This window comes from Balaenoptera borealis (genome assembly GCF_965194805.1).
Source record: "Balaenoptera borealis genome assembly, chromosome: 14".
NCBI classification, from domain to species: domain Eukaryota; kingdom Metazoa; phylum Chordata; class Mammalia; order Artiodactyla; family Balaenopteridae; genus Balaenoptera; species Balaenoptera borealis.
In genome coordinates, this window is record NC_138875.1 from 4622486 (window position 1) to 4644900 (window position 22415).

Below are 22415 nucleotides of genomic sequence, written 5' to 3' on the forward strand. Positions count from 1 at the left end.
AAGGAGACTCGAAAGGCAATGAAAAGTTATTTGCTCATGTCCTGCTTTATATTCTAATACCTGAATGGAAAGATGGAAGAAATGGAAGGACTGCGTTTATTCTGGAAAAACTTAGAAGAACAATTGTCCTTTACATGAGACCTTCTTTATTTTTATCCTTCTCTTATGACTAGAAGGTATTTTTATGTGTGATTATCAAAAGTTCTGGGGAGCTAATGTATTGCATGGTGATTCTAGTTAGTAATACTGTATTATATACTTGAAATTTGCTAAAACAGTATATTTTAAGTGTTCTCACCACACAAAAAAGGTAATTACGTGAGGTGATGGATGTGTTAATTAGCTTGATCGTGGTCGTTGCACAATGTCTATGTATGTACCTTACAAACAAAACAAAGCACAAACATCATGTGTGTAACCTAAATACACACAACTTCTATTTGTCAATCATACCTCAATGAAGCTAGAGAAAAATCCATTAAAAAAGAAAGAAAACATACAGTTTGCATGATCTGACACATTGAGAACATTTCTCTAAGGGTACAAGAGAGAATTTCTGTGTTTAGTTTAAAAATATGGCTTTAATTTTCATTTATTAAACAGATTTTAAAAATTCAGTACCTTGTTGCGGGCGTGCTTCTACGTGCCGGTGACACAACAGTAAGGACAGGAAGCCCTTGTGTCCCTCTAGTGTTACTTCAGATGTGGGAACAGAGCAGTGACACAGGCAGAGGGCAGGCAGGGCACCGGTGCATCCAGATGGAAGGACAGCAGAGAAACCGATGGTCGCCTCACGAGGCTGAGAGGTAGGCGGGGCTTATGGGAGCACACAGGTGAGCCCTGCGCCCACTGGGGGAGAGCCAGGGGCGACGGCAGAAGATTTCTTGCGGGATGGAAAGCAGTTGATGAGCTAGAGGACAAGAAGGGAGGAGAGAAGCAGAATGGGCCAGGGCTAGGACCTTCCTGCCTCTGGTGGACCACGCATCTGCTCTGGGATGGACACGGTTAGGTAGTGGTGGGTGAGGCTAGAGGCAGCCGGCTTAGACGTGTGGGTTGGACACCGTGCGGAGGGAGCCATGGGTGTGTTTTCCACAGGGGATATTGTTCCCACTGGAGGCTGTTGAGAGGGGAAAACGGTAAGGGGATGAGGAGTTGCTGGGAGGAGAAATGCTGAGGGCCTGAGTGAAGACAGTGGGGATGGGAATGAGAGGAAGAGAGAGAGTCTGAAATCCCTACATGGGTAAACTGGCACGAACTATGACTGCGGGAGAGAGCAGGAGGGTGCAGAGTGGCTCACAGTTCCCTGCTTGGGTTTGATTACAAGGCCACCGATGGAGCTACAGAAGACAGGAGGGGGAGGGGGGGCAGACGAGGAGCATGGTCTGGGCACACTGAATTTGATCTGCCTCTGGGGAATGTAGGTATCAGATAGCTGCATCAGCCTGACGCCCAAGGAGGAGATTTGGGCTAGAAATAAAAATCCGGAAATCATCAGCTCTTGGGTAGATGAGCCCACCAAGGACGGTTGTGTGGAGTGAAAAAAGGCAGTGGTCCTCTCACGGAACCTTGAGACATACCAATATTTAAAGGAACGAAAAAATAAACCCCCTGAAGTTTTCTATCATAGTACAACAATTTTACCACAAAATCAGTGGCTTGAAGCAAAACACTGTGGGTCAGGAGTCCAGGCATGGCTTAGCTGAGTCTTCTGCTTTGGGGGTCTCACAAGACTGCAGTCAAGGCATGGACTGGAGCTGCACTCTCATCTGAGGCTCAGCTGGGGAAAATTTTCTTAGCAGGTCATGTGGTTAATGCTGTATCTCTAGTGGATTGTTGGCACATTCCGTTTCTTGCAGGCTAATGACAGAGCATCCCAGTTTCTTGATCGGTGTTGGCTGGAACCACCTTCAGACCCTGGAAGCGGCCCTCAGTTTCTTGTCATGTAGGGCCCCCAAGATGTCCAGCAAGAGAGAGAGAATCTCCTGGCAGGATGTAATGTAATCACATACACATAAGTCACACATACCCTGTCACACTTGTGTTTTTTGTTGGTTAGAAGCAAGTCACCAGTCTCAAGCGGAGGGTATTACGCAAGAGTGGAGATCATGGGGCCACCTTAGTGTCTGTCACCAGGAGATAGGTAAGGGATGACTACAGAGGGTCAAAAAATACCCAGAAGAGTGTGATGGCCATCACGAGGATAGGGAGTTTCAAGTAAGGAAATATCCATTAAATCGGGCAATTAGAGGGTCCCTGATGAGCTTAGCTAGAACAATTTCAACGGAGCTGTGGAGGTTGAATCCCCATTGCAGTTTTATAAAACCTACTGGCCTTTTGGGTCTCCATCCTTTTTTTTTTTTTTTCCACAAAATAAAGGTATATGATCAAAGAGGTAGAATTTTGAGAGTCCCTGTCAGTTTTAATATTTTCTGGCTTTGTGATTATTTTTTCACCAGGCATGTTTTTATTCACAGCGTTAAGAGGCAAATGTACTATTTGCTAAGAAAATTTAATTCCAGAGAGGTATGTCTCATGAATGAATAAAATGCAAAGCACCGCTATAAAACAGCAGTATCTGCAGTCATCGTCAGCCTTCGCAAGGCGGAGGGATGGGTTTGTCCATCCATCCACCTGTCTATGCAGAGCACCGATGACGTGAGGTGCTGCAGTTGTTCAGACCAGCTCCTGTGACACGTGTCTGGTCAAATCACACTTTTAATATCATGATGCTTTTCCCCATCTGACAGTAAACGGAAGAGATTCTTTCCAGTCTAAACAGTATTACAGAAAACGAACATAAAATGAAATAGTTGGAATAATAAATGCAAACCCCCCCAACCCCTCCCCTCCCTCCTTTCCTGAGCCTTCTCCTGACTCGCTGGTAACAAACACAGTGCAATGTCAAAATGAAGGACCCCATTTGCTCGTCCTTGCTGAGCTGAGCCTGCTAAGATGCTCTAGCTTGTCTTCACGACCCCTCCCCACCACCTGGAAATTCTACTTGGCCTGAGAGTCCCAGTTTCCTCCTCAGGATAGCTATTCAGTACATCTGCCACTGCCCGACTTTCCTGGTGGGCGGTAGTTATGAAGGGTATAGCTGCAGACCAACAATTTTGACCCTTTTCGATATGGTGATAAACCTGAATTCTTTCCCTCAAGAATGACTCTGGATGACAGTTGCCCCGGACTGATGGTTAATTATGGCTGCAGGTTTGGCCCCTGGGACTATGCCTGAGATATTCCACTTTGAACAGCAACGCCGTCTCTTGGAGAACAGCTCACTCCACATTACTCTTCCGAACCAAATGAAAAAGGCAGCTGAAATCCTGGCTCGGTGCTCCACCCCGTCAAAGCTGGCTCGTGCGGACGTCTTTTCAAACTGAGTTGCCTTTGGTAACACGCACCGACCCTCACAGTTGGAGCAGCCCCCAGGCATCCTTCCTGCTGAAGTTCAGCCCAGCCTCTTCCCTCGGTCATACTGTGTCCACATGCTAAGAGGTCCATTTACAAGTTTTCCCACCCATCCCTGCAGACTCCTCCCAAAGTGTTACATGGAAAAGGCTCATTCCCTCTGGATAATCCCTGTTATGGACTGAACGTGTGTTTCCTCCTAAGATCCATACATTAAAGTCTTAACCCTCAAAATGATGGTATTAGGAGATGGTATTTGGGAGACGACTAGGTAGATGAAGTCATGCAGATGGAGCCCCCATGATGGGATTAATGGTCTTACAGGAAGAGGAAGAGAGACCAGAGCTTCCTCTCCCTGCAGAAAGTCAGCCGTCTGCAAGCCAGGAAGGCTTTCACCAGAACCCAACCACGCTGGTACCTGGTCTCAGACTTCCAGCATCCAGAACTGTGTCTACTGTTTAAGCACCCAGTGGATGGTATTTTGTTATATCAGTCCTAACTAAGACGACATCTTTACTTAGGCATCTAAGCAGCTTTACAACAGACCTAAATTCCAGTTCCAAGGCCCTTTAAAGGAGTATATATCAAACACCAAAGAGAGCCTTAGGTACTCAGCGTTTCTTCTTTCAGGGAAGTGTGCATTCTAAATTCCCATACTGTCCTTATCAACGCCACAGCTTCCCATAACAATCTACTCTTTAGCCAATGGCTGCAGCTGTACATTTTGCAAGCAGGCTCTTTACAAAAGAACCACATGACAGGAGGCTCTCTCAATTCTTAGTCATATTTTTCTCCATGATAAAAACCCTCACAGCCAAAGAAATCCCCGACTACAAAGAGGAACGATATCTGTCTGTGCCCTGTCACGCTGTAATGAGACTGAGTTTTCCTCCGTGGCATATAAAAAGGCTCTCATTACTCATAGGTCTAATTTATCTATAGCGTGGACACGTCCCACTTAATTCTTCCTTTATTCAGAAGGCATATTAATGTAAGCCAGGTCGAAGTGGTTTAGGGCAGAAATAATAATGATTTGAATATTGATGTTCATAAATATTCTAGGTCAGCCTTTGGGCTATGGATTTCCAAATATGAGAGGATTATAGTAACTGATCTTATTAATACCCATCATACTTGGATTAAGAAGGCATCATTTTCTGTGTTTTCAGTTGGGGGGGACAATGTGCAGAGGCTAAGGGGCTTCCCCAAGGCTACACAGAAAATCAGTGGCAGAGGCAACTCAATGTCATAAGAGAGCCTGAGTCCTGTGCAGATACATGGCGTCCTCCTGTGCCAAGAAGGGCCCCAGGCTTGGTATAATGCTCTGCTGCCCCACCCCCCTTGAAATTTTAATAACTTTTGAATAAGGGACCACACATGTTCATTCTGCAAGAGGCCACACAGATTGTTACCTGCTCCTGATTGTAAACTTTGAGTATTTTACACACGTTATTTGGACCTCATACCCCCAAATTATAAATTACACCTTACAGCTAAATGTTATTAAGAACCTGGTACAATGGGGCGGTGGATGGAGAATGAGGAAAGATTTTCCAATTGGCAAGGCCAGCTCCCTAAGCAGGGGCTCCAGAGACTTATAAGAAGGTGGGGGAATTTGTTCCTCAGCTCCAGTAGTTCCGAAAAGAAAGTGAGACAATAGGTACTATAAAAAGTTGCCTATAGAGTATACCAAGGCATTCTAAACCCTGGCAGTGGTAGCCCGAGATTTTTGCCCAAAGTTTGAACATTTGGAATTGATTTAAAATCATGAACTAGAAACAGAATCTGCAATGTTTTTGTTTCTGTTCTATAAATAAAGTACTATAAATAAATTGGCTGTGCTTTTAAGTCTTTGAAACTTTAAGTGTATTTAAATCACAAAGCATGGGCAGGCTGTATGAACTGTTTTACTCCAATTTTATGATGACTCCAAAGTGCATGAGTGTTAGCTCTTTTCTTCCTGAAGCACATGGATGGTTGTTGAGGCCAAATGAGCCAGCAAGTTCTGGGACGTTTAACGTCACTCCTTACTTCGCTGCAGCGTGGGTCAAAGTCACCAGTTGCTTCACTGATCCACCCATCGATGTCATTATTTTTTCCAATCTTGTATTTTGCTTTGATAGAGTTATTTTACAAAGCAGAATATCTATATGATAACGTCCCTGCTTAGTGACCCTCTAACTTATTTAGAGGGTTTCCTAAATAACCTTCCTCTAACTTATTTCATGTCATTTTTTTCTGATCGGGCTACAAGGAAATACCTTCCTTTTATACCTTACCTGCCTCTATTGCAGCGGTTCTCAGCTAGGGGGCAATTTCATTACCCAGGGGATATTTGGCAATGTCTGGAGGTATTTTTGATTGTCAAAATTTGGGGTGCTACTGGTATTTAGTGGATAGAGGTCAGGGATGTTGTTCAACACCTTTCAATGCACCGGAAAGCTTCCCCAATCAAGAATTATCTGATTTTCCTTTCCAGCTTCATTTTCTTGTTCACATTCAAGAAACCTTCATTCTTCCATAAGCATCTCCATTCTTCTCCCTTCCTGACAATTCTCATCACCATCAACCGGAACCTGAAACCCAATTTTCAAGATCAGCACTATCCAAATGAATTAAAAAGAAACAAGTGAAATAAAGTTTAGTAATATATCTTATTTAAGGCAATATCTACAAAATAATACCGTTTCAACAACTGTTTGTTGGGGTTTATATTTTCTTTGAGGCATTGTTGTAAATTTTAAATATTTACTATCAAGCGCATGTATTAAGTGCCTTTTATTGCCTGTAGCATGATGATGACTGCTGTTCTTATGTCCTCTGTGCTGCGACATTCCAGGGCCAGCCCTGATCCTTGTATATTTTATCCCCGGGCTGGGCAAGGCTGTGTTAGAATTTTGACATTATGGAGTAGGTTTTGGACAGCAGAGAGAATCTGGGAGTATATGTGTGTAGAGAAAGATGTATATGTAAAGCACTCATGCCTTGCTGAGGTTCTGGCATTTGTAGAAATTTTAAAATGAGTCATGCTATAAATATTCTGGCTCACAGCTGATACTGCACATAATGCCAATTTATACACATAACTTTATAATAAAATCTAAAGATCATGCTAGCGTTAAAAATATTAAATAAGTTAACCATAGAAAGAGATTAAATTATGTGTACACATTCCACCCTGCTGATTCAAGTAACACTCTTACCATGACCAGTTGCCATTCTGAGTACCAGGAGTGTAAAGGAAGCATTGAACCTTGAGTTTTATTAATCTCTGAACTGATTGAACTTCTGTCAAATTTGGTGTATTATTTAGCTAGTGCTGCAATAACAAATACCACAGACTGGGGTGGGGGACTGCTCAAACAACAGAAATGTATTTTCTCCCAGTTCTGGGGGCTGGGTGTCCAGAATCCAGGTGTTGACGGGGCTGGTGTCTGCCGAGGCCTCTCCCCTTGGACTGCGGATTTCTGACTTCTTGTCACGTCCTCACGCGGTCTTGCTTCTATGTGCAAGCACGTCTGTGTCTTCAAAGCCTCTTTTTTAAAAGGACACCAGGGGACTTACCTGGTGGTGCAGTGGTTAAGAATCTGCCTGCCAATGCAGGCGACACGGGTTTGAGCCCTGGTCCGGGAAGATCCCACATGCCGCGGAGCTGCTAAGCCCGTGCGTCACAACTACTGAGCCTCTGCTCTAGAGCGCGCAAGCCACAGCTACTGAGCCCATGAGCCACAACTACTGAAGCCCACGTGCCACAACTACTGAAGCCCGCGCACCTAGAGCCCGGGCTCTGCAACAGGAGAAGCCACCGCAATGAGAAGCCTGCGCACAGCAACGAAGACCCAACGCAGCCAAAAATAAATAAATTTATTAAAAAAAAAAAAAAAGGGACACCAGTCATGTTGCCTTATGAGGTCATGTTGACCTCATTTTATCTTAATTACCTCTTTAAAGGCCCTGTCTCCAAATACAGTCATATTCTGAGGTCTGGCGGGTTAGAACTTCAACATATGAATTTGGAGGGGGATAAAGTTTGGCCCATAATGCTAGGTAACCGAAAAGAGAATATCCAACTGTTTTTACCCATCTTTCCTTAGCTCCCTGGCTCTGATACCACTGAAGCACGTAGCTTATCATAGTCTATTGATCCCTGTGAGAATTCTGATGGGTTTTTCTGGCTCTTTCCCTATTTTTTTCCCTCTCTCTTTTTGGTTAATGTCTACCTTGGAAACACATTATCCACGTCAATCTGACTATGGTTCAGTAGAAAAATTCCCTAAAAAAAAATCATAGTTCTTCCTTATTTGGAATGTTTTAAAATATATAATGACAGTATTCCTACATTTAATTTCAAAAGACTGAAAAAATAATTTAGTTTTGTTTGAATTTTTTTTTTTTTTGCACTGATTCTAAGACTATTTCAGAAACTCTTTGGACCGCTTAATTTTAATTCTCAAACTTGCTTCAAATTAGAATGTTTCTTTTCTATGACCATATATTTGAATTAATTTTAGGCCAAATGACTCTTTACTTCTTTAAATAACATTCCTAGGTGTTTATTATGTTCCCAAACCAGTATAGCTGATTAAAAGGGTAAAAAGTTAGTACTATTTGTCCTTTCATCCTCATCTTCTTTGTGCCCTGGGTCAAATCTCTTGTCCTCTCTTTCACACCTGTGTTTTATAGGAAATTAAGGTCAATATTTATTCAATACTAATTCAGTCTTACACCAAAAGTAGTGATTTCTCTGGCTACATGTGTATTTGTACCATGTGAAAGGAAGTTCGATGCATGATGCCTCATGCATACTAGTCTCAGGATTGACTAGCAGTTATTACGTGTAGTTCCTGTTCTCTAGACTAGGTCTAAATAATGCCAAAATAAAATGCTAAGTTGAAAGGAGAAATTTTGCCTGTTGGTGGTATGGCCTGACCTGTGTGATACTCAATATAACACTCAATTAGATTTTCTCATTATGAAGCTAATATTATTCATCCACTATTGGAAAAAAAAAATCTATTCTTAGGTGTTTTCCTCGTAGTGGCAACCTTCTATTTTTTTCTTATCAATACTCACATTTATACACGGCTTCTTTGAGTCAAGGGTTGATTTTTTGTTTGTTTATGGATGAGCTCGTAGGTAATTGACCGTATTAAAGTTAAATTTTGGCTTTTTAAGGATGATTCTCTAAACACGTTAAATTACACCCATCTGGCAACAAGGTTTACAGGTTTTTATTAATTGTTTGAACTGATGAGCGTTGAGTATCGTGTGTGCAGTTATTGACTACCATTTTGCACAAAGCCTTGTATGGGAGAGCAAGAGAGAGAGAGAGAGAGAGCGCTCACTCCTTATCCTGTGCGCGGGGTGGCCACTTACACAGCTTGTATTTGGGTACATTGCTCTCAGCTGTACTGCCCCTCACTTTCAGCATCTTTCTTCTGTCTCTTCCTTGGCCCTTTCATTGACTGTTTTGCACACAGCAGTTTGGAGCCAGGATGACGCATATCTTAAGTAGAACAGTCTTCCAGATGCCGTGAGAGGCTCACCTCAGTGCCAATACAGCCCATGCATTTCACAAACCCGGCTTGAGTGAGTTTGTCTTGACACTTAATGTCAAGTATGGCTTAGACAATGGTGACGGGATGGTTTGCAAACATAAATGTTTTACCTCAGTGGGTTCTGGCGGCAGAATACATGGAAAGTTGAAGTGAGGGTCCCTGCATGTGTCTTCCGCGTGCTCTGAATCTGCACCATGTTGATGCCGTCTTCTTTCCGCCATGCTCCTGGAGGAACGTAGCTGGGTCTTGTGGGTTTTGTCAGTTGGACCATTACTAAGGAGATGGCTGCGTCCATTCTGCTATCACATGAGAGACTCTTCATTGTTATTATGTTTCCTTAATAGCAGCTCACATTTCTTCACTTATTTACTCCTTCATCCGTGTGCACATCCATGCATACATCCAGCACACGGACCACCTGCCACCCGTGAGTCACTCCATGAGCACCAGTGATCCCAGGCTGAATAGCGCACAGAGACACCGCTCTCGACAGGCTCACAGTAAACTGGGGAGAGAAGCACAGACAACCTGGTACATCTGATGATGCAGTCATCCCATCATGCACTGGTGCCCTAATGGGATCACGTCTCAAGGGTGGAGTGGAAGGTAGCCCAGTAAAGTAATGGAGAAAAGGTCTTGTGGGCAGCAGAAGCATAAGAGAAGGCACGTGGTGAGAGATAATATTGTGTACTGGAGAATTATTAGCAGTCGGTATTACCGGACTTAATCGTGAAACGAGGAAGATGGGCTGGTGTTGGTAGGAGATGACTCTGGAGAAGGAGGTAGCTGGCTGGTCGTTGGGGGCCTGTGTGCCCTCACGAGTGAGACAGAGCTTCTCATCCCTACCAGACACCTTGCCGGCTATTTACAACAGGTGTTTAATAATGCTCCTTTTACTGTCCTGAAATCTGCAGATCCTATAACCTACCTATAATCTTAATTTTAAAACTTGATATAATATGAAGAAAATGTAAAAGAAAATTAATTTGTAATAAAATAATATATAAGTATATAAACGTTTGAATATATCCTTGTTAAGAAACATGATGACACTGTGAGATGCTTAAATTAAACAGAATAATGGTACACATGACAGCTCCAAATGCAGACTGGAACACGTGTATCATATTGATGACTCAAATGCGGGGAGAACATTGCAGTGATGTGATTTTCTAAAATGTTAAGTAACATTTGCTATGTTTCAGAATAAAGCAAAGTGCAAGGTAGATAGATGCATTCCTGGAAAAATCAGCATATATTAAAACCTTGCAAGTACTTTGTGTTTATGGGCAAAACAGCTCACATGGAGCAAAACATCTGGAACGCCTGGCTTCATTACTAAATGCCATGGCCATCTGGCCCCATCGTTGTGACAGCCAACGATTCACACGCACATTTCCAAACAAGCAGGTACACCTCTACCGAGAAATATCGCTTTGGACAATGAGAAGTAGAGTGTTAATCAGGAGAATCTCGTAATTAGATTTGGGTGTAGACAAATCATTCTAGAGTCTTTTTTTTTTCTGGCTGCACCACACGGCATGTGGAACTTCCTTGGCCAGGGATTGAATCCGTGCCCCCGGTAGTGGAAACTCAGAGTCTTAACCACTGAACCACCAGGGAAGTCCCCTAGAGTCTTTTTGACTTGAGTTTGAGGAGCATGAGGTGGGAGGTGAGAAGACCGTTCGTTATTGGACGACAGCAATAATCCAGGTGAGATATTATGTAAATGTGGAATGAGGGCAGTGACAGAGGAAGGGAGAGGAGAGAAAGGACCTGGAGATATTTGATCTCGAGGCCGGAAAGTTGTAAGACGCGGTGATTGACTAGGCAGAGGGGAAGGGGAAAAAGTTCTCCAGCGGGAGTTCCGAAGTCGTCCTGGGGCTGATTTTGGAAACCGAGGAACAAAACACTAGAAGAACAAATACAGAGGAAAGAATGAAAATAGTTTTGGTTGACTTTGAGTGCCCATAGATAGATAACCAGGAGGGGACGTTCTACAGACCTCTCTCTCTCTCTATCTCTGTGTGTGGGGGTGTGTGTGTGTGTACATTGAAAATTCAGTGGATGGGTCAGGGCTCGAGATAAACATTTAAGAGTCACCAGCATACGGTTGATAGCTGAAACTACGAGACTACTTCCGAGAAACAGTGTGTGACATTAGATGAGCAGAAAATCAAGGGTGAAATGTGTTTTCGTCTTTATGAGATTAAAAATTCATTTAAACTCTTGATCTCTCCAGAAATAAAATCTTATTGTACTACATGCAAGTCATCTGAATTGTTTGGGTAACCAAAGGAGTGAAGAATCCTGTTTCTTTCACACTTGCCTGAGAAACTGTTTTTCTTAAGCTGTGCACTTTGAGACTTATGCAAACATGAGTCTAGTTTTAAGAGTCAAAAATCATTTTAGAGAAATATGTTTACAAACTCTTACTGCAGTTGTAAGCATGGCAATGACAAATACCACTATCCCCATTTTATGGACGGAGATCTGGATACTTGGGAAATTAAGCAGTTTGCACGTTGCCTAGAAAGTTCAATGCATCTCCAGTCACCTTTATTGAGCTCCCATGGTGCTTAACTGAGCCCAGCAGGTGCTGGATTCTGAGAGTGTTTTAGGCAGAAGATAAGAGACAAGATACCCACTGCCCTCATCACACACATGGCCTCGTTGCCAAGAGGGCTTCGTGCTTTGGAGACACATCATGTTTGCAGAAATCAGTCTGGAAATGTAGTGTCAAATTTCATTAGCACCAAGACTCCCCATACCTTTAGGTTAATTCATCACGATCAGTATTAGCTACAACGGAGCCTAAGGTTTTCCTTGCAGTGAAAGAAATTCACCTTGTCAAACTCAATAATTTGAAAAACATTGAAGACAATGGCATCCCTAGTGCATTTGACACCCTGAGCAGATCACTTTCCAACAGGTGTTTCTCTATACAACAGTTTGCACAGCCGCTAAATCATACCACTGATGAAACATTTCATTTTCTTGGTTCATACATTTTTTTAAAACAAAGATGAACAGTTATAAAGGAAGACTCACTTTTGGTTATAAAGGCAATATTTAAATCCAGTGACATGTTTTCTGAATGTTTTATGCTTATACTAAAATTTGCACTTAGGAAACAAAAATATTACACCTCACACTGAAGGCTCTATTACACAGTGTTAAAAATTTAAACACAAATAAAGATCTCTTAGTGGTCACAGAGAATGAGAAAGCAGAAGTAATTCGATTCAGTGTCTCAGTTTACCATCACTGCATTATAGTGGGTTTTTTTTTTTCCTGTATACTGTTTTTGCAGCATTACTCTGTACCCCCAGTGTCACAGAATGACTGTATAATGGGGAATCCCTAAATTTAACTTTCATGGAGACCATGATGTTTATTAAAGAAGAGGAATAAAAATGTGTAAATTTGTACCTTGCATATGTTATTAAAATTCACTGGTAACCACAGAAACTCTTTAGAACTTACATCAACAAAATATCTCTCGCTTTTCTCCAGGGATGTATATTTTACCACTGACCTTGTTTATTTTTTATTTCTTTAAAAATAAATTTATTTATTTTATTTATTTATTTTTGGCTGTGTTGGGTCCTCGTTGGTGTGCACAGGCTTTCTCTAGTTGTGGCGAGCGGGGACTACTCTTCTTGGGGTGCGTGGGCTTCTCACTGCAGTGGCTTCTCTTGTTGCGGAGCACGGGCTCTAGGTGCGTGGGCTCAGTAGTTGTGGCTCGTGGGCTCTAGAGCACAGGCTCAGTAGTTGTGGTGCACGGGCTTAGTTGCTCCGCGGCATGTGGGATCTTCCCAGACCAGGGCTCGAACCCCTGTCCCCTGCATTGGCAGGCGGGTTCTTAACCACTGTGCCACCCAGGAAGTCCACTGACCTTGTTTAGAATTGCCAGTTCATGGTGATAATATAAAGCAGACAGATTTAAGTCAGCTCAGTTACTCATTTCAAATTGTCCGCATCAGTGCACTTCCTCCCTGTACCCACTGCACTGCCTGCACCCTCAGTCAGATTATGTCCACCTGCCCTGCGCATCCTGTAAAATGAATAATGAAATAGCTCTACAAAGTATCTTAATGTCTACTGTAACTATACCCAGTAATCCCAGATTTAAAGTATTTATGTATATATGAATCAATTTATAGTTGAATATTATCGTGTATGATTATTATGGACTTGTATGATAGTTATGGACCTGTATGAGCACTACCTTGTATGAGTGTAATGGACTAGATGTTTATGTCCCCCTCAAATTCATAAGTTGAGACCTTATCCTCAAATGGGATGGTGTTAGGAGGTGAGACATTTTAGAGGGGATTAGGGTTAGATGTGGTCATGAGGGTGGAGCCCTCGTGAATGGGATTAGTGTCTTTACAGCAGTCACTAGAGAGCTTACTTCCTCTCTCTGCCCTCTGGCAGGTGAAGGCACAAGGAGGAGATGGCAGTCTGCAACCTGGAAAGGGTTCTCACCAGAACTTGACCTTGCTGGCACCTGGATCCTGCACTTCCAGGCTCCAGAACTGTAGGAAAGAACTCTCTGTTGTTTATAAGCCACCCACTCAATGCTATTTTGTTATGGAAGCCCAGACAAACTAAGACAGCAGTGTTGTTGTTTATTTTTATTTTTATTTTTAATTTTATTTATTTTTTTAAAATAGAAGCTGCAGCTCAACCTTAACTATAGTGGGTGAATGTTCCCGTGTAATAGTGATGCATGCCTTCTAACAAGAGGATGTTTAAAATAAGACTCGATGGGGCCCGGAAAACTGGATTTAGCCTTGTATTCCAGGCAACAGTAAAGGGACTAAAGTAATGAAGCTTATAAAGGCTTATGGAGAAAAATAGACACAATCAGGCGTTTGAAACTACGACCAGCTATGAGGAAATCATGTAATTCCATCTTCCTCATCAGTGCTCTGTGTGTTAATGTCCAGCATTTTGCCAAAGGCCTTAATCATGGCTCAGTGAAATCAAGACTACTCCCTTACTACCTCATCAAAAAGACATTTGGGCGTTTGAATAAGCAAGGTTAAAAGCTCAGGCATTCGTAGACTCTGCAGTCATAAATGTCAGCCCTCGCTGGGTTCGCCGTGTCCTCGTTGGAGCCGCTGACCGGATAAGAGCCCTATGGTGCGCTGCTGGGTGTGTCATAACCCTCTCCTTGGGGTCCCAGTGTTTTCCTCACAGATGACCCTCAGCCGTTCTGCAAACACCACCGGGCATCTGGATGTGGCTGCAATGTACCGAAGCTGACCTGTCCCCCCTGGCAGGTAAGAAAGACAAGTGGAGAGCTCCAGAGTGACTGCAGCACCTCCTCAGCCATCGCCCGGCCATTAAACACGTGGCCCGGTAGAGACACGACGGCTTTGACCTTGCTCGGATGTGTGTCTAGTTTCAAACTAGTTCTTTCCCTAAATGTTTGCTTTTCCTTAATTCTCCAAATGTTTACGGGTAAGGAGAGCATTCTAAATCTGCAGATATTTATCTGCTATGTGAGCAAACATGTTATTTGCCTCTCTCGGAGTATTAGGTTAACTCTTCTGCTTTGAAAGGAAAAAACTGGGGGGCGGAGGGTCTTTATGAGGAATGTCCCCTTCTGAGGACAGAGTGATTTCCCGAAATGCCACAGACCTTGACAGTCAGGTGAGCTAGGACACCACGTTACCTTTCCCCCAACGAAGTCAAACTGTTGCAGATTGAATTGTTGCAATTAGAGGCCTTCTCTGACTCTGAAGGCTACACTTGACCTTAAGGATCTCTGAGAATTTGTGTGTCCTGCACGGTGGGGAATTTCCTCCTGCCGTCCTGGCTGATTCCTCTTTGCTTCAGGTGTTTCTCCTGCTCTAATTCAATTGAATTTAACAAGTTTGAGACCATGATGTCCAGCAGCTGTTCAGGCAGAAACACACAGAGAGATAAAGGGCACTGAGAATGGCTACATTAAATGAATCTCTGCGTTAGAAGAAAAGGTATTGATTATGTTTCTGTTTTTCCAGAAGTAGAACTAATCAGCTGCTGTGGGAATCGAGTTAGACAATTCTGCCTCTTAGGAAATCGTGGAAGAATAAAGAAGCTGGATTTGCTGCAGACGTGGTCCTTGGCTCATTGGACATGGACCTGGGCATGTGGGGTGTCAATACGATGCTGACATAAAGCCATGTCACCAAGGCTGGCAGGTCCTTACTATTTCTGGTACTATCTGTCATTATTACTAGTCTCTGCATTTATAGCATCCTGAAAGCATTTATAAAAATGATGTCCTGTGCGGGCAAAATAAGCCTTGTTTTATTAGTGGAAGATGGGTCTCAGATATGTGGAATGATTCACTCAAGTCTTTCACGGGGCACAGGTAGAAAATATTATCTCTGCGTGGTGAAGGGCGTGAGCTCTGCACTCAGCCTGTTTGGTTCAGTCTTAACGACATTTGCTGCGTACAAGACCTCAGCCAAATTACACAGCCCTCTGCTTCAGTCCTCATTTGTAAAATAAAGTCCGTGAGAAGATTAAATGAGATAATACAGGCACAGAGCTAACCAGATGCCTGACACGTGGTAGGTTTTCAATTTTAACTGCCGTCTTGATCATCCCCAGGACAAAACAGGAGATGGAAGAACAGGGTAACTGGCATTCTGAAGCCACTGCTTTGAGACAGTGAATTTGATGCAAGTGATTCTTGCATCAAATTCGAAATGCAAAATGATTTCAGCTGTTTACGTTTTATGTTATTTTATTGCAGCGAGAACTTACCATAAGATCTGCCTTCTTCACAAGATGTTAATTGCACAGCCCAGCACTGTTAGCTGGGCTAAAGGTGAATGGGCTAACTTGAAATAAATTTTCAAGTCATTCTAAAGCTAAAATCCCATATTTACTTGAATTATCTCAAAGCTTGTAGTTGAACTACGGATGAAGAACTGCCTCAAAGGAGCAGATGCACACAGTTCAGTTTGGAAGAATTGGCCCAGATCCTTATTTTCCTCCAAAATCCTGTTCCAATTTTCTGTGATCAAAAAAAAAAAATCTGAAATCTACAGTCTAAAAATTAGGCACAAAAGCATTGAATACCCTTGCTGACAATTAGCACATCCTTCAAACAGGCATACTTCTCCAGGTCTAAGTCCTTACTTTATCTCTATAATGCTCCCTTCTCTGAATTTTTCTGTTGAAATCCTTCTCTTTCTTTCTTCTTGACCCATCTCAAATTCTGGTCACATATGCCTCAAGAGAAATTTTTTAAATTAAGGAACTTAGAGTAAATCTTGTAAACCAACATATCCCAACTCTATTCCTCTAAATACTAGTAAGTCTACTAAAAAAAAAAAAAAAAAAAAAAAAAAAAAAGAAAGGATTTGGTGGTCAAATAAAGTTTAGGAAACATTGAGCCTTATTTTTTCCTGCTAGGAGACTGCCAGCGCTCATTCTCACATTACACTCTCAAAGTCTGTAACGAAGCGACGATTTATGTTTGTCATGACGGCCTCCTGAAATACATGCCCACAGAACCCACCCCTCCTTTACTTTCCACGAAATATCTCTAGGCTTGGTTTTCCACACAGCACAGTGCTTGAAAGCACTTCTTCAGGGCCCAGGGGAGAATCCACAGTATCGAGGGAGGAACCTCACTGACTGTGTTTACGCTGAGATCGCAGGAGGGTGGGGTGGGGTGTCGTCCACTGGTGGGGAGCCATTGCCAGTCCAGGGGTTGGTGAGAAGGACATGGAACAAGGCAGTGTCAGTGGACGTGGACAGAGGAGAACAAAGCAGTGAAATATCGCCAGGTCGGCCACCGAGTGGAAGGATTACAGCTGAGTTTAAAGTCTCAAGGGCAGCTGTGTGGGAAGAAGGTTGTGCCATTTCTTTTTCTTGTTTTGTTTTTTTTGATTTAAATAATTTTTCATGTTTATTTTTTCGTGAGTCCCATAACAGAAAAATATACATTACCCATTACCCAAATATAAATTTGCATTGACGATACTAACTTTTAAAAAAAAATTTTATTGGAGTGTAGTTGATTTACAATGTTGTGTTAGTTTCTGCTGTACAGCAAAGTGAATCAGTTATACACATACATAGATCCACTCTTTTTTGGATTCTTTTCCATTACAGGCCATTACAGAGTATTGAGTAGAGTTCCCTGTGCTATGCAGTAGGTTCTTATTAGTTATCTATTTTATATATAATAGTGTGTATATGTCAATCCCAATCTCCCAATTTATCCTTCCCCCCCATCCCCTGGTAACCATAAGTTTGTTCTCTAAGTCTGTAACTCTACTTCTGTTTTGTAAATAACAAAACATTTGTACCCTTTTTTTACATTCCACATATAAGTGATATCATATGATATTTGTCTTTCTCTGTCTGCCTTACTTCACTCAGTATGACAATCTCTAGTTCCATCCATGTTGCTGCAAATGGCATTATTTTGTTCCTTTTTACAGCTGAGTAATATTCCATTGTATATATGGACCCCATCTTCCTTATCCATTCTTCTGTTGATGGGCATTTAGGCTGCTTCCGTGTCCTGGCTCTTGTAAATAGAGGGCAGGATGACTTCAGTGGTGCAGGGCAAAGTTTAGAAGAGAGGACGAGTCTGGGAAAACAAAGGTTGGGCCATTATTTCATAAAATAGTAATTAAAACAGATTGCTGGCTATGACCACTGTGTTTGGGTTAAGGGATGTACAAATTTCCCTTTTCAAAAAATTCTAATTGTTTATGGTTAACCATATACGTTTGTCTTTTGAAATTTATCTAATTTTTTTAGAACTTTTTGTTTTAATTGCACTCCTACCACAGTTCTTTTCTTAAAAAAAATAGTCATTTTTTTCCGTGTTATTTTTTCCATCTGGCTTTTTTTTTAGGCTGTCAGAAGCACAAGCTGCAGTGGAAATGATAGGAGAATGATGGGTGAAATGCCAGTCCTAATTAGAGACTTGATTGCTCTGTAATAAAAAAGCTGCTATTCGATTTGGATGGGGCTGGGTTGTCAGGTAGAATGAATCAAATATGTCTGTACTTTCATTTCAAAATGTGAAAAATATGAATGTGCATTATTTATATTGTATTTCGTGGCTATAATTAATTATGTGTCTTTGGAAATGATGTCCCCAGAGACAGTTGATTTTATGTTCAATCTGTATGTGCATTTGTAAAACTAATTTGTTCTCATTAAAATTTTTAAGGTTTTATTTGAGCTAAACTCAAGAGGTTTTTCTGGATATCAAACTCACAAAATACAAAGCAAAGTCTAATTTCAGTTTTTACTAGGGAGTGAGAGATTCAATGCCTGAAGCATTGTACTAGATATTATTGTAGTGAATATGGTTGGGCTATAAAAAGAAAGAGAAGACATACTTCCTTCCCAGAAAGTGCTTTTAAGCTTGTTTGAAAGACTAGGGTATAAAACAAATGAAAATAATACAATTTGAACTTCTGTTGCTTAAGAAAAGAACATGATGTTCAGTCAATGAAATATTAAGCCTGTCATGATGAACTGACCAATTTTTCTTGTTACCCTATAGAGATTTGCTTTTTTGGGGGGTTGGGGAGTGGAAATTACCTGTCATTTCTTCCAGTTTTTACTTGCACTATTTGCTAAGTATGTTAAGTGCTGATGTTAAAGTTTCAAAGGTACTATCTCAAGTGGTATAAAGCATTTTTTCTTTGTCAGTGTCGACAGTAAATTGATTTGCTTTCAAGCAGACCCACAATTGAAATGTAATATTTCAAATAATTTATCCCACATTCACTATAATGAAATCTATTCATTGCTGTGGATATAACTGCAGTTATTAAGGCAACATTTACCAAAATTTTTTTCTCATTTTTATGTGCTCATATGATTGTAAATCCGTACATTCTCCTAGTCATGCTGTAATTAATTGTTCAATGTTATGTTAGGTAGTTCACAGATATGTTAGAATTAGTTTAATTTTTTTAAATATTATTATTATTATTCAGTGAAAGTACAAAGAATATTTATGTCTGAAATGAATAGGCTGACTTTCATGGGTTACGATAGCTCCATTCCTTTGTTAGTATTCTTTTGCTAATTTTCAGCATGACGATGACGGTAAAACAAGCTGATTCCTCTGTTTTATTTTATCCAATTTCAGAGCTCACTACCCTCAACAAGATGAAGCAATTATTTCCCTCTTTATTTGGTGTTTTCAGAGACCATTAAGCTTATTTTGTCCACATTGGGAAACAAAGTAATTTTCTCTTCAAGGTATTTCTGCTTCTCAACAATGCATTTTTCATTAGTGTCAATCCTGTTCTCCTGGAAGTCAGACTTCTCAGCAGGTCCAGCTGTGGCTAGAACATGGGCCAGAACTTGGACGTAGGAAAAATAAGGAAAAATAAATGGTTGTCGTAAAGCCTCTACGATTAATCCTGAGGGTGATATTCAGTTGCTTTCAGGTTTCAGCTTAGAAGAGGGTACATGATTAGACGCAGGGAGGGGATTGCATTTTGAACCAATGGTAGTCGGAGGAGACAGAACTTGATCACATCACAGGCAACACCAGCAAACAGGATGAAACTGTGAGACTAACATGGGATCGCCCAGGACTCTGGAATATAGAGAGAGGCAGTGGAACAAGAGCAGGGCACTTAAGAACACCACCAGCAAAGGAGCGAGAACCTTCAAAGTACCTGCACAGGAGACCAAGGTGTAGACGCCAGCTAGGAGGAGACCAGGGACCAAGGACGTGAGAACATTTCAGAAAGACATCAATGGCAAATGCAGCAGAGGGGCTCCGCAGGAGAAAAATGGGTCTTGAATTTTATAACACGGACGTCAGTGCTAACTGCTACCGGAGTTATCACAATGGTGTGACAAGGGTGAAAGGTAGATCCCAATAAGGAGAAAAGTGAGGATTAGAAAAGTAAGGATTGATAAACAACAAGGACTTACTGTATAACATGGGGAACTAGATTCAACATCTTGTGATAACCTATGATGGAAAAGAATCTGAAAAGGAATATATACATCACTTTGCTGTACGCCTGAAACTAACACAATATTGTAAATCAACTATACTTCAATTAAAAAAAGGAAAAAAATAAGGATTAGAGACAGCGAGTATGATCTGATCTTTAATGAAAATTGGTTACGTTGTGCTATGTGCTCTTGGCATATACTAGATGCTCAATAATTGGAAATAATTAAAAGTTATTATCATCAGTAGCGTATGGCTCTATGTACAGCAAGAATTAGACCCTAGGTTTTTTCCTACGTCACTTAGAGATACTTTGTGATATTAAAAGTCATAAAATTTCTCCTCTCGTGAATTTTAGGCATATAAAAATTCTAGAATTTCACAGAATAGCTATTCTTGAGAACTGTTGATTTTTTCTTATTCTGTCATCTCATCAGGCTTTACCCAATATAAAAGTTTTCCACTTTTTCTTATTCCATCTTCTTTCACATAACCCATTACTTGAAAGAGACAAATCTCTATTTACATAGGACATGATTGTCTATGTAGACAATTCCAAGAACTCTACAAAAAATGAAACCCTAGAACTAATAAGGGAGTTCATCAAAGTTTTAGGATATAAGATCAGGAGACAAAAATCAATCACATTTCTATATATTAGCAATGAACATGTGAAAATCAGAATTAAAAACAATACCCCAAGGAAATCATCAGCAAAATGAAAGGCAACCTATCAAGTGGGAGAAAATATTTGCAAATCATTTATCTGTTAAGAGGTTAATAGCCAAAACATATAAGGAACTCATAAAACTCAATAGCAAAAAGACAAACAATCCAATTAAAAAATGGGCAGAGGATCTGAATAGACATTTCCCCAAAGAAGACATACAGATGGCCAACGGTATGTGAAAAGGTGCTCAACATCACTAATAATCAGGGAAATGCAAATCAAAATCACAAGATATCACCTCACACCCTTAAAATGGCTATTACCAAAAAAAAACAAAAAACAAAAAACCCATCTTGGATGAATCTCCAAGTAGTCATGCTGTGTGAAAAAAATTCAGTCCCGAAAGTTGCACACTGTAATTCCATTTAAATAACATTTTTGAAATGACAAAATTTGAGACTTGGTGATAAAATTAATGGTTGCCAGGGATTAGACTGAGGGTGGGCGTTAGGTGTGGTTATAAAAAAAAAGTAACAGGAGAGATCCTTGGAGTGATGGAATATTTTGTATCTTGATTGTGATAGTGGATACAGGAATCTACACAGATGCTGAAATTGAATAGAACTAAACACACACACAGTACAAGTAAAACTGGGGAAATCTGAATAGGAGTGTAAATTTTGTCAATGTAAATTTCTTGGTTATGACAGTATTCTAGTTTGTTTTTTTTTTTTTTTTTACAAAATGTTAATATTGGGGGAAATGGATAAAATGTACACAGAATCTCTTTCGTATAAACACACAATGATGGCAGTAAAATTTTCAATTAAGTTTATTTCCTTCTCATCACTTGAACAAATAGAGAGGTTGTCATTTTGTTTCCCATCAAAATCTAAGCACTGTCGTGCACATACATTAGTGATCACAATGACGGCTGTCTGCCTTGTTTTGCTCCCTCCGAATACAGAAAAGGGGCCTTGCCACTTATATTGTAAATAGCTATTGCACTGGGCCAGTTCTCTCTGCTGTTGTGAAATCCAGAGATTTTAAATTATTTATAATTTTTAAAAATGTACATTTTATGTGGACCCAAATCAGCAGTATCATTATTCTCTCTGGAGATTGTCTTTGAAATAATCTCCAACCTAAATCACTACTCAGCTGCTGTACAAAACAACTGAATTTGGCTTGGCAAACTGGAGTTTCCACTTTGTTATTTTTCTCAGGATAACTCTGAGTCGGCCTGCTCTCTCTCTTGTGTGGAGTTGGCAGTTGGCACCTGGATTTTCTTACCCACTGTAACGCCCTTGCAAATCCTACACATCTGTAATTGAGCATGGCTACAATTTCTTGATGTGCCCATGTTTGAAACTTCAGCTTTTGTTTTCATTGTTTTAACAGTTTCTTGACCACTGTATAGGTCAAAGGTAATACCTTTCCATTTTTCCCTTCCACTTATCCAGGCTACCACCTTGCCCTGCTAATGCCTCATATTTCCTGTATAGCTTTTCAATTTCAGCGGGCACTCTGGTAAAATGTGTCACTTAAGTCTTAGGAAGCCTTGTCAGGTAGATATTTTTATCCCCGACTTACAAGTATGAAACGGAAATTCTGGGTAATTTTCTAAGCTGGTAAGCAAGAGAGCATGCCTTGAATTCCAGGTATTCTAATTCTAAATTGAGTGCTCTTCCCCTGACAATCACAACTGCTGGGGTGAAACAAAGCCTGGCTAGCTGTCTGTCTGTCTGGCTGGCTGACCTTAGTGAATAGGTTGGGGACAAGCTCTTAGAGGCCCACTGGGGGCCTCTGGTCCCAG

General features: G+C 41.0%; 1 protein-coding gene across 36 annotated transcripts in view; it reads left to right on the top strand.

Moving 5' to 3' along the window:
- Positions 1–22415, top strand: part of FBXO15 (F-box protein 15) — a 585398-nt gene that overhangs the window by 299041 nt on the left and 263942 nt on the right. Inside the window, exon 11 of one of the 36 annotated variants that reach the window (XM_082355222.1) lies at positions 14987–15075. The exons of 33 other annotated variants lie outside the window; for them this stretch is intronic. In XM_082355222.1, coding sequence (XP_082211348.1) covers positions 14987–14992 — 6 coding nt within the window. In that variant the 3' untranslated portion in view covers positions 14993–15075. Of the gene's footprint in view, positions 1–9375; positions 15076–22415 lie in introns of those variants that run through there. 2 more of the 36 variants (XM_082355235.1, XM_082355229.1) reach the window with 2 other exon arrangements.